Genomic DNA, 12614 nt, shown 5'->3' with positions numbered 1-12614 from the left:
GTCATCTTGAAGCCTAACCACAGAGAGAGTGGATAAGAAGAGCCACTCAAGCACTACAGTCACTCTGGTGCAGCCTCTCCAAAGCCTCTCCAACCACTATAGCCTACAATCTACTATTCATATACTGTGTAGTATAAAAGAAAAGAGCTACTGCTGAGGTCCATCTCTCACGCTATCTTTCCCCTCTTGAGTGTATACACCCTGGGATATTGGTTGGCAGACTTGTGAGACAGTAACCTGCCTAGAGGCTATACAGACCTTTCACCTTTTCCTGACAAAACCAGCTGCAGAATTTCTCTTTTCTTGGTTGGAGGCCTCTTTTAGTGGGCCAGTGTTAAGTAGGCTACTTACAAGGTAATGAACAGAAAAGAGATCTAAGTCAAAGTGAAAGTGTTCTTTTGAAATCAGTGAGTCTCATTATCTTTAGCATGCAGTTAAAACACTTTGAATCTTAATTTGCCAACCAACCAGGCCCAGGATCATCACAAAATACACCCTAGCTACTGAACACATGACATTTTGTTGATTACAATTACCCAAATCACTTGGGGTGGGTGTAGTGGACAATTACTATAGGCTACTGCTGTCTTTCTTTCTTTTTCTTTCTATTTTGTATTTTTTAAGTGTGTAATTAAACAGCATAGCCTATTGTGGATCATCAAATCATGTTTATTGCACTATTAGATCAATAGGCTATTATATCTCCATATATTAGCCTATTGCTATGGGGTTAGGAGTAGGCCTATGGAAATACACATTTTGGCATAGGCCATAGGCTATAGCTTTTGGTCCTCATATCATAAAAGTGTATTAACTTTTTAAATCCTAGATCGCCCTGTAGTGAATTAGCTTACTTCAGGTGAATACAGCCTGAGCCAACTGTCAGGTATAAGCATGCAAAATATATTAAAAGACATAAACACTACGTGTAACAGTTGAGTTGTGTTCACTCTTGTAAGTAGCATACATTGATTAGATTATTTGGTCTCAAGGGTACCTCTCTGACGTTTGGTTCTCTTGGAGGAGGAGCCAAGAAGCAGTGACACGTAAGAAGTCTACATTAATTTTGAGAGGAGGGAGCTGAACACGATGTTGCTCAAGAAAATAAATACTCTCTTATTCTAATATACCAGATTTCGACACCTGTATAGATGTGTAGAATCCTTTGGAAGACTTCCAGTTGACGGTGATACTGGTGCTTAGCCTAGCCTACTGCAGACTAGGCTACAATGAGGATCGCCAAGATTGTAGGCTATTTGAAGCCGATTGGGCCAATTGTTGTCGGTATCTCTTTGGGATTTACGTTGAGTTTGTTAAGCGTGTCTTGGGTTGATGACATTTGTGACCCGTCTTGGAAAGGACATTATATTGAAGAAATTTCTTCTAAGGAAGATCTGAAAGCGACTAGGAAATCCAATTCATTCCTACTGGAGGATGATGACGACGAAGACATTCAGCCACGAATTATAACTTACAAACCTATCCAACAACAAGGAGAAGCTAAAAGGCCTTTCAGGTAGCCTATTTAATGTTATTTCATCTCGTAGGCGACAAGGCAGCTGTCGTTCACGGATTAAGCTACCGAGCGATATGACGTCCATGTGTTGTCGGACTCGGAACTTTGTCGCTGTGTCCTAAAGTTCGAGTTGCTGGTCAAACAAACTGGAGCCTAGCCTATCCTACCCGATGCAAATGTGTGAATCTTTTGAGCGTTTAATTTCTCGCTTTGTTGTTATTGTATAGGCTATTTGTTTCATTGTCTTTTCACAATCATATCGACGTCATTGGGCTACATTATGTGTAATGCTGTGTAAAGCCAAACTCCCTAGCTTAGCCTACTATCCCGACCCTCATAGCCTACCTTAATTGGCAATTCTCTTATCAAAAGCACCACAATAGAATTGCCAGTTGGCTTTACGTTCATTTTCATGCCCCAATTATTACAATTGCCTGTACTTCTTTTGGGGCCAGCAGCCTACATTTGTAGTGAGTTACTGTTTCATTAGAATTTTACAGTGAATCCATTATAATAAACTCGTTTCCTATAAAAATGTGAGGAAAAAGTAAGAAAGTATCTATAACATTATAAGCAAGTTTGATCCTTTTACTATGTAGACCTAATAGCTAGGCTAAATATCTGAGTAGCCTATTACTAGCATAAACAGGCAGTGGTTATAGAGCTCAGTTTGATTGTTTGCTTTTTATCCTGAATTGGATGCCTGTCTCAATCATTTAGTTCAACCCCAAACCAGATATGTAAGAATTTGCAGTAATGCCATTCAACTGGCACTGGATATACTGGTGTATCTGGACAGACATAAATTCAAGTGTTGATCTACATCATCATCTAAACAATAACAGTTGCTTTAGTCCCAAGAAGTCAATGTCATTTCCACCCGAAGAGACATTTTTTGAATGTCTGTCTTAACACACCCACCACTAAGACATTTCACAATATTTCCTACGAAATGACGTGAAAGTCCTTGTCAACACTTGTATGGTTAGGAATGTCAAATACAGTACAGTTGGTATGAGAAGTATTGGCTGTATATCTCTTTCAAAGTCAAATATTTGGCCATGTTGTCCATGGTTTCCCGTGGTTAAAAGTTATGCACATTTTGCACTGACTGTACCCATCCTACTTGTTGATTAGACAATAATAACCTGATGAAGAAAAAATGGTTTAACCGTAATGGCAACTTGTTTTAGCATTTTTAACATAGGGTGTGATCCTATCCTCAGATCCAAATATGCCAGCACAGAGCTTGGCATCCGAGATAACCTCTTCGTGGGCGTTCTTACATCCAAGAATACCATAAACACCCTGGGGGTGTCTGTCAACCACACCATCGGCCACCACCTGGGCTCGGTGGTGTTCTTCACCGGCATGAACAGCCACAAGACGCCCCACGGCATGCAGGTGGTCACCCACGGTGACGAGCGCCCCGTCTGGAACATGTACCAGACCATCAAGTACATCCTGGAGCATTACATCGACGAATACAACTGGTTCTACTTGGCGCAAGACGACACGTACACCCAGGCGGACCGCGTCAAGGCCCTGGTCCCTCACCTGAGCATGAACCTCATGCTCTACATGGGCAGTCCCGAGGAGTTCATTGGCGGCGAGATGCAGGACAGGTACTGTTATGGGGGCTTTGGCTACCTGATCTCCCGGCCCCTGCTGCTCCGACTCAAGGACTTCTTGGAGAACTGTAGGGACGGCATCCTCACAACCCGGCCTGATGAGTGGCTGGGGAGGTGTATCATCGAAAACACCAACACCAACTGCGTGGATGAGTACGAGGTGAGAAGACTACTTTAGTTTTTGGCAGGTTCTTAACATTACATAATAAAATAGTCACATGATTGGAAATTTAATCAATGTATTTACGTATGATTTATGTATGATTTTCGGAAGGCTACTAACAGGATGTGGTATTACTGTAGGTCTGTCAGCATTCCTATTTTTTGACATCAAGGACCACTCAATGCAACATCTCAACTTGGGACGTTGTGTAACATAACCTTTGCCATGGTGCTGATTCCTTCAGACCTGTAACTTAATCTTTCAGAGTTTACACTGTAACCTTACCACACTGAAATGTGACACACACCAACCACATGCCCCTCCCCTTCAACGTTTGTGAAAGTCTTGTGCTCAGGACTATAGACACTGTGAAAAGCGGGCAGACCAGTTTAATCAACGCCCATATAAGGCAAGTACAAAAATCACATAACTCCTCTGTGACCTGTCAGTGGGACTGGCTCATCAACATTTCAGTGTCAATTCCAAATCCCCTTTTTGGGATTGTCCTTGATTGATCTGCATTTCAGCATTGTTCATCCATCTGTGCAGAGAGAAAGAAAGAAAGAAAGAAAGGATTGCCTCCCCGGTGACAGGCATTTCATCATGCCTTGGTCTTTAGAAAGGCCCCAATGTGGTAACCTGTCACATGGGCTGCTTCCGGCACCTCTGTCTTACCCACTCTGCCACCTCCATGCCGTACGTGCCAAAGCCCGAGACAGGGCTCCCGGAAGGCGTCAAATGTGTTGCCACTTGCCTCCCTGGCGGGGAGAAAGAAAACGTGTTAAGCAAATGCTGCCTGACCCCGACTAAAGAAGATGAAGTGAACTTTTCATGGCGCGTTTTTTACCTGAGACGGCCCCGTGGCGGTTTTGTCTCCCAGTCGGCGTGATTTGCTCCCGTGGTTTGAGGTGGGCCACGGCGGGCCCGTCTTGCTCAGGAGCTGTCGGCCGCCATATAAAGACTTCCCCCTGTTTCTCTTCGCCAAGGTCAGCAGGGTTGTGGTTGTGAGCTCTGCTGATTCAGCGAGTTAAGGATAGAGTGAGGGAGAGCGAGAGAGAGAGGCAGAAATTTACATTTTATAGATGCCGAATCGCAGCTTAAAATATATACTTTATGTCACTCAGAGGGAGTAATTGGAAGTAGCTGCCACTGAAGATGTATTTGAATGACTTTTCTATCTCTATCTTCTGTTGCATTCACACCAGATCCTTTAAGGTGAAATTGCCTTTTCTGCGGTCAAACAGCGATCTGTCTGGCTTTTAAAAGCTCCTCCAATAAATGGGAATGTTCTCGGCAGCCGGCGGTGACGTGACTCAGGCCTGGCAGAGATAGTGCTCACGGCACAAAGGCTCTCCAGTCGTTGTAGTAGTTGTAAAAAGGCATTTTATGGGGCAAGGCCGTCCCGGCTTCTCCCTGGCACACAGTTTCCCCTGTCTTTTGTGTCCTTTAATAGTCTGGATTAGATTGGATTCACCCCTTTTTAATTCATCTCTAAAACTGTTCTATTCAGGTGCTGGCTCCACCCAGGCCAAACTATTGTGTTTCAAGGTGACGAGTGAGAGATTTCCTCTCTTTACATAATGTGACCTCATTAGCCATTCCCTAAAGAAGGCCCACCAGTATTCTCTTTAATCAAAGACGACCAGACTATACACAATAGTTGGCCCTTCCTTCCTGGATCATGTCTGTTAAAAAAAGTACCAAAACAAAATAAAATGGTATTTATGGATGTTTTGTGATTGTAAAAGGCACGTATCATTTTAGCCATGCTCTTAACCTCATGATTTCCATGGGTTTTTTTTGGGCACATACCGTAACTGTTCATTTGAATTTCCATCATATGCTGTAATTTTGCCAAACATTTCAGTAGCCTATAATTACAGTGATAATTTTTAACATGGAGTCGCCCAAGATGCAAACATTACTGCCCAGTATATACACAGACATTACATTAGCATATTAGCATATAGCAACTGACCCTGAAACATTTTTCCCTCCCTCGTTTTGGGTTTATCCTGGCTGGCAACGTAGGCTGTGGGCAGACTCGGGCTGTGGGCGGACCGCATCATAAGTCACCTGTTGTTGTGGATGATCTCAGTCTTGGCAATCAATCTCCCGCCGAGACAGCAGGAAGACCTCAATTAAGGGACTGTGTCCCTTTGATGTATCAGATTAAACGCATGGGCGTCCCTCTGAAACATCGGCCTGCCTTGGGAAGAAGAAATCAGGCATTAGATCAGGCTGCTGGTAATCTAGTGCATTTCCCCACACTCTCCTCCATGCTCTTATCAGATAAGTGCTTCTCCTCCAGAGGTGCTCATTCATGTGGGCCTGAATAGTAAGTCCACATGTTAGCATCTGATTTATCAGCTGGGGTGCCAGAGGTGTGATTTGGTACACCATAAAATGTTATGGAGTAGACATCAGAGATGAGAGATTTCACCACTATTTATTTTGTCTAAAAATATCCTGCAAAATCCCTGACACACACCTGACGTTAAGTGGAAATGACAGTGACTCTGCAGCCGAATGCCTTTGGCCTGTTTCAGCATTGGCAGCAGCGGTACTTTGCACTTTGCAAGCGCTGACCTGGTTCAACAACAAACAAGCAGTGACACATGACAGCCAGCAGGAGACTCTCTGGTGCCCCCCCACCCCACCCAATGTACTCACAAATAGGTGGACACGCAGTGTCTGCCACAGCACTGCTGTCAGTCGCGCACTGAAGCAAATGGAGGAGAGAGAGAGAGAAAAAACGTCCAAAGCTGCCAGGCCCAAGGAGGCGACAGTATTGAAGCGATAACTGGGGAGTTCAGGCTCTGGGAAAGCGATGTTAATGCACAGTGTGACCTCTCCGGTTTTCACTTGGGATCTCCCCAAGTACCCGTCTCAGTCGCACTCAGAGGCTTTTCATCCCTCTGGTTTCTGGAGCAGCAGACTGGTAAATTAATGACGGTGACGGGACCCGCACCCAGTACAAGCATTTGGGAAGGGCTTTCAACAACTACTTTCAATTCTTACAGATATTCTGTAATGGGTATATTCAGTTAAAATGATATGCATTAAAATAGCCTTGTTCATATAATGATAGGTCACCTTAACTGCCTTTCCACTGAGGTTGATCGTATTTTAAAAGTAAAGGAGGACGAAAAGACAATATTTCTGCTGGTAATCACAGAGAATCGCAGACTTGGTCTATGTTGGACTTTTGAATCCGTGTGGAATAGGTTCCATCATCCCCCCCAAAATTACTCTGCACTGAGGCAGTCATTTCCTGAGAGATCGTGAGGTCAGGGCTGTTTGATGAATGTACCCTGCACTGGCTTATGAAAGTCCAGCCTCTTAGTGCTCTTTATTTCATAACTTTACAGACTCCATGAAACAAGGCTCTGACTTCTACTGAATGCTTATTATGGAGTGAAAAGTGATACAAATCACCAGAGGTTAATAGGGCCTGTGACTGGACAATATGCAGAATAATCTTGTTTCTTGAATTCATTTTCAATGACCTCAACTAATGCTTTTGTTGTTGGCTTTAATAGTAAGTTATTAAATGATCTTAGTAACACTGCAGTGCCTCGATTCATCTATTATATATATATAATGTATATATATATATAATATTATGTACAGTACATTAACAACAAAACAGCATATTATAGTAATTGCATTATTGTATCTGTCCGATCATACCTTTAAGTTAAAGCAGCAGTAAGGTGGGAAAATTATGCATGCCTTTCCAGGATTGTTAAGTGGAATGTTTTTTTCCGCTCTCTTTATTCCTGCAGGGTCTGCACTATGACCGCTTTGAAATGGGCAAAAACTCTGACCTGAGCAAAGAGCAGAGTGACCAGTTCAAGACCATCCTCACAGTCCATCCAGTCTCTGACCCAGAGCAGATGTACAGACTACACAAATACTTCACCGAGATTGAGCTGCAGAAATCCTACCAGGAGATTGAAAAGCTGCAGGTCAGAACTTTCTTAGCTGAAAGCAACATGGTCTTTTAAATATTTAGAGGATAATACCGTACAATCTATTGCAGTTAATACATCCTGAATTCTTGAAACACATTGGAAAATCATTGTAATCTCAGGCTAATGAAGCGGTTTTCAGGCCGCATGCGAGAGGGTGATGTATTGATTTTCTTCCCCAGGCTTTCATCACATCACACTCAATAGATTTAAATTGATGTAATTGGACCATCATTGGCCCTAAATGACCCTGCCTCTCTCCCTCTCTCTCTCCCTCTAGGCAGAAATAAAGAACTTCAGCGCCATAGCTTTTGAAGGTAACCGAAGTGGCATGTGGCCTATCGGGGTCAATCCACCCTTTGAACCAAAGACCCGCTTTGAGGTCTTGAAGTGGGAGTACTTCACAGAGGACACCATCTACTTGTGTCTGGACGGTTCGCCAAAATGTGAGCTCCAGGGCATCGACAAGATGGATGTGGCCGATGTTATCGACATTGCCATGGGGGAGCTGAACAAGAAGTACAAGCCAGTGCTCCACCTGAAGAAGCAGAAGCTCATCAATGGCTACCGGCGCTTCGACCCCACCCGGGGCATGGAGTACATGTTGGACCTGCAGATGGAGGTGGTCACTCAGAAGGGCCGCAGCCGCTCTATCACAAAGCGTGTCCAGCTGGTCCGGCCCCTGAGCAACCTCGAGATCATTCCCATGCCGTACGTTACCGAGGCCACCAAGGTCTTCATCATCTTGCCTCTGGTGAAGGACGACACGGATCAAGTGAAACCGTTCCTGGAAGAGTACGCCTCGAACGCCTTGCAGAAGAAAGAGAACGTGGGGCTGACCGTGCTCTTCATCTACGACTTGTTCCAGGCGCAGCACGTGCACCAGAATGACATCTTTGCTAACGCGAAGGCACAGATCACCAAGTACGAGCGAAAGTTCCCGGGGCTCAAAGTTCCCTGGATCAGCGTCAAAACAGACAATCCGTCCCAAATCAAATTCATGGACCTCATCTCCAAGAAGCATCCGGTCGGCACGTTGTTCTTCACCGCCACGGTCAACACTGTGGTCAACACAGAGTTTCTCAACCGCTGCCGCATGAACTCCATAAGCAACTGGCAGGTCTTCTTCCCCATCCACTTCCAGGACTTCAACCCCGACATCGCCTACCATGGGCAGGAGCGGCCGGTCACCATCGACCTCGTCAGAGACGCGGGCCACTTCGACCGCAACGCTTTCGCCGAGGCCTGCTTCTACAACTCCGACTACATGGCCACGCGGACTCACATGGCCGCCGACCTGCAGGAGAACGAGGACCTCCTGGAGACCCTGGACATCTACGAGATGTTCGTCAAGTACTCGAGCCTGCACGTGTTCCGCGCCATTGAGCCGGCACTGCACCAGAAGCACGTGCACCAGACGTGCAACCCACACCTCAGTGAGGACATCTACCACCGCTGCATCCAGAGCAATCTGGAGGGGTTGGGCACACGGCCCCAGCTGGCTATGGTCCTGTTTGAGCAGGAACAAGGGAACAGCACTTAGGTTGCCCCTATAAAACTCGCCTGGAGTGGTTTACACCCTTTTTTAACAAACTGTGGCTGCACGTTCCTCAAGGAGTCTGCTTACACTTTGTCATTCATTTCTATTCACAGCAAACCAAATTAGCAGCTAGGACTTACTGCTGCTGGTATCTTTTTAAAACTTTGACAAGGAAGCTCTGTGGTTAGGTTTTCATTGTTCTGATATTGGACATTACGCCACTTCTCCACTTAGCTTCCACTTTTAAGGACATGACTCTTACACAAACAGGGTATAGTTACTCAGAATGAATCAGCAGGCACTGCTTAAATGTTCACTACCAAAGTACTTTGAACGTGACTGTCATGGACATTTGTACATGCTTTAACTTCGATATCCACATTTTGTCTCCGTGGTGTTGGTTTTAAAAAATGAAATTGATGATTTTTTATTTAAATTATTTAAAACTCATTACTACATAAAGGTCACAAACATGGGCCCAAATTTGAGGATGGAAACATGGCAGAAGTTGCGTGTGAATTGTACGTCCAAATGTCTGTAACATGAAAGCAGGCTGTTGGTTTTCCACCATGTTCTCATGTACAGTACGTGGAAAGGAATCAAAGGCATCACAGTTATCTATCTAATAATCCATTTTCATTTGACAATATTAAGATAATGCCAGGTGTTATTGAGCAATTAATGTAATGTTTCCAGCCTCAGAAGATGGCTTTTCATGTTTTTGCAAGTGTAAGGAAACTTGAATAGTGTTTTTAACTAAAATGGTCAAAATTCTTTATCTACGTAATTAATTGTTAGGGAATAGTGCACACCGGACAGTGCCTTGTGAGCTAAGAAGGTACAGTGTAAAATCAGTTATGCTGAGCAGATTGGACAGCATCTGCCAAAGAGTGCCAGTGGTGAGAAAGCTGCCATTGTTGTTGTCACTGCACTGTTTTGTCAAATGAATCTCTGGAAGATAACATACATCGAGTGCTTCACTGGTTGAAATCTTGCACTAAGAATTTTATGGTGGGGTTGTAAGTTACTGAAGCTTTCTTCTTTTGCACATAAATGTCTTGCGAGTTCTTTTCATTAGGATATTCCTGGAGGTGTTTTTCTAATACATAATTCTACATCTGAGAGAGGGATCATAATCCTTCAGTCTTGTCATTAGAAAACAGAACACTAAAGGTGTCTTAAATATGTATTCACCAATTTTAACCACAAGTTTCTATAAGTATGGTGTGCCATATTATAATGCGTCCCATTAGGTGGTCTTCATGTAATTCACAAATTCACACATCCATTCTTCAACATAATATTTCGTATTGGCCCTTGATGACATTATAAACCCCTTCTTGTTTATTGATATGTATGTGCCTTACCTTCTACACAAGCTGAAACATGAAAGGTGGGCAATGAACATAATATTCCTGGCGTCAAACAGCCGTCTGATAGTAATATAATGTCATGTTTTTGAAGACTAATTTACGTATCTGTGAAGCGCTCAAGTTCTTTTAACAACGAATTCAGTGCCAAAGCAGACACATGATTGGTAAAATAATAGTGCAAATGAATACTTCCATAATTCTGAATACTTGGTGTGATAACATTTGTAAAAAGCATTTAGAACCAGTTAATGGTCATGAAATTCAATTTTGTATACAGTACATATGCAATATCACCACTTGCAAGTAATATATAGGGATGGAATTCTATTACAGATCCAGATATTCCTCAAGACAGCAAGATATAACTCTAAGATTTTGTCTTGAGTGCACTTATGACACACTACAGATGGACGATTGTTTTGACCTACCATTAATGGGTCATTACCTGTTGGGTTTCTAACCCATGTCTTATGTTAACCTTTAGAGTTACTGATATCCTTGGCAAGCATTATGGCATTCAGCAGTAGACGTCACCTATAGTTTGCAAAGAGCTTTTACAAACAAGATCCAGATACCTATCATGATTCAGCCTAGAGGTTTAGCAGTTCTTGCATGAAGTGTATACAGTACTGTAATTTCCCAACTATTAGCCGCGGCTTATACATTGATTTTGCAAAATTTCTTCAGCTATGAGGTTAATACACAGGGGCAGTTAATATGGTATTAATATGATTTTGTTTCTCTTAACTTGCATAAACACTGTTCTGCGGCTAATACACAGGAAATTACTGTATGTGTACATTCATAACACTTCCCCACTGATGGGTACAAAGCACTGCACACTGTCTCTCTTGCTGCACTGATGGGCATGTGTTGTCCATCGAAATCAGTTGCGGATTTCACATTTGTCATTTTACAAATATGACAAAATGATCCGCATTGGTCATTCCCCACACACTGCTCACAAATATTGATCAACATTTTTTTGTCTTTGTGTTGTAACCATTACAAGGGTAAAGTGGTTAAATGAGATTTGTGCAATACTGTATGTTTTGATGGTTCAATTTGGGGAGCAGGGGTATTTTTTTTATTATTATTATTGGGGACTGAGTGAGGCCTTGTAATGTACTGTGTATCTGCTGGTCTTGGAGAAAGAAAGAATAGTTTTTTCCCACTGATACATTGTTTACTTCTACGTTTCATTTAGACGCACACTAAATTCCTCAGTCACTTCTCTGTCTTTATAGGAGAAATAGTTGAGTGTTTGGTGTCAGTGATCATTGTTAGGCTTGAAATGAGATTCTATAAGAGTATAAGGAACTATGGTTTTGGTGTTGTCTTACACATGTATGTATACTCAATGTGTATATCTATTTTTTATTTCTGTGATTCTTAGTTGTCAGAATCGGTTTGCTTTGTTTATACCTGTACTGTAGAATAGATTCAGTTTTGTGTTAAACCAATCTATTCTGGCACAAGACAAAAGGCATCTGTGAACATTATGTGTGAATAATATGAAATGCATTTATATTTCCCAAATAAACACACCCTGCAAAAAAACAAAACAAACATATTTTGATCATCGCTTGAAGTATGCAGAAATGCACTGTATCTGTATACCATCAGGAACTGTGAATTCGTATTTGAAGTATAATCAAATAAACATCACACGTCCTACATTTTGTATCAATCAAATCGCAAGCCCCTCTCCCATAGTGATGAGCACTTAGTCTTCTTAGCTCGTCTCTGGTGTGACAGCGTAGCGTGACGGCCTCTGAGCAGCTCTCTGTCAACAGAGCCACACTCTGCCTTTAGGTGTCAGCAGAATAACACAGATCCAGTCTCGCACTGACAGGACTGTAAGAGCCTCGTTTATACTGCTTGACTTCCTAGGAGGGGGATAAAAAAAGGAACACAATCAAGAAGAAGCTGTTTAGAGAGGACTTCAACATCATTCTGTGCTTGTTTTTTTGTTTTCTGTCATCTAACTAAGTTGATGTTATTTAGATTCTTATTTTCATCGTGAGTTGGGTTTGGTATTTTCTTTTCTTTCCTTCAAGGTATTGCAAAAAAAGATACTGTTACATTAGTCTGAAACCTATATATAGTGTTTGTATTTAAGACCAGTTGGGCATACATGCCACTTTTGGTCATCAGGCAAGCAGTGAAACCACATAAATACTGGGCAACATGGGGGACAATTGTATATAATTACATTCTCCACTCTACATGCAGATTTAGAAAACTTTCCCACATGAGTTCCACACATTCCATCAGTTCTGCACTGACAGAATTTGTATTTTTATCTCATGCATTTAGTCTATTTGCCACTAGTACCCAAAGTTCACGTTGTAGTTCAAAACCACACTCAAGTGGTGGGCTTGTCTCTTGTGACCTTTACATGATACGTGTCCCAT

General features: G+C 42.6%; 1 protein-coding gene across 1 annotated transcript; it reads left to right on the top strand.

Annotated features, from left to right (window-relative positions):
* Positions 1-1049: 1049 nt before the first annotated feature.
* chpfa (chondroitin polymerizing factor a) lies at positions 1050-11811 on the top strand. The gene is made up of 4 exons (XM_042080808.1): positions 1050-1516; positions 2743-3307; positions 7099-7281; positions 7565-11811. The coding sequence occupies exons 1-4, from the start codon at positions 1230-1232 to the stop codon at positions 8825-8827; spliced, it is 2298 nt and encodes a 765-aa protein (XP_041936742.1). The 5' UTR covers positions 1050-1229; the 3' UTR covers positions 8828-11811.
* Positions 11812-12614: the final 803 nt, after the last annotated feature.

The sequence above is a fragment of the Alosa sapidissima genome, chromosome 2, assembly GCF_018492685.1.
Source record: "Alosa sapidissima isolate fAloSap1 chromosome 2, fAloSap1.pri, whole genome shotgun sequence".
Classification (NCBI taxonomy): domain Eukaryota; kingdom Metazoa; phylum Chordata; class Actinopteri; order Clupeiformes; family Clupeidae; genus Alosa; species Alosa sapidissima.
This window is presented reverse-complemented; position numbering and strand designations above follow the sequence as displayed.

What these genes read in the sequence shown, in the direction of transcription:
- chpfa (XM_042080808.1), top strand. Translation starts at nt 1,230, where the DNA reads ATGAGGATCGCCAAGATTGTAGGCTATTTGAAGCCGATTGGGCCAATT. An exon ending in GAAGCTAAAAGGCCTTTCAG is followed by an intron (nt 1,517 to 2,742) that starts GTAGCCTATTTA and finishes TCCTATCCTCAG; the next exon opens with ATCCAAATATGCCAGCACAG. An exon ending in AGGAGATTGAAAAGCTGCAG is followed by an intron (nt 7,282 to 7,564) that starts GTCAGAACTTTC and finishes CTCTCCCTCTAG; the next exon opens with GCAGAAATAAAGAACTTCAG.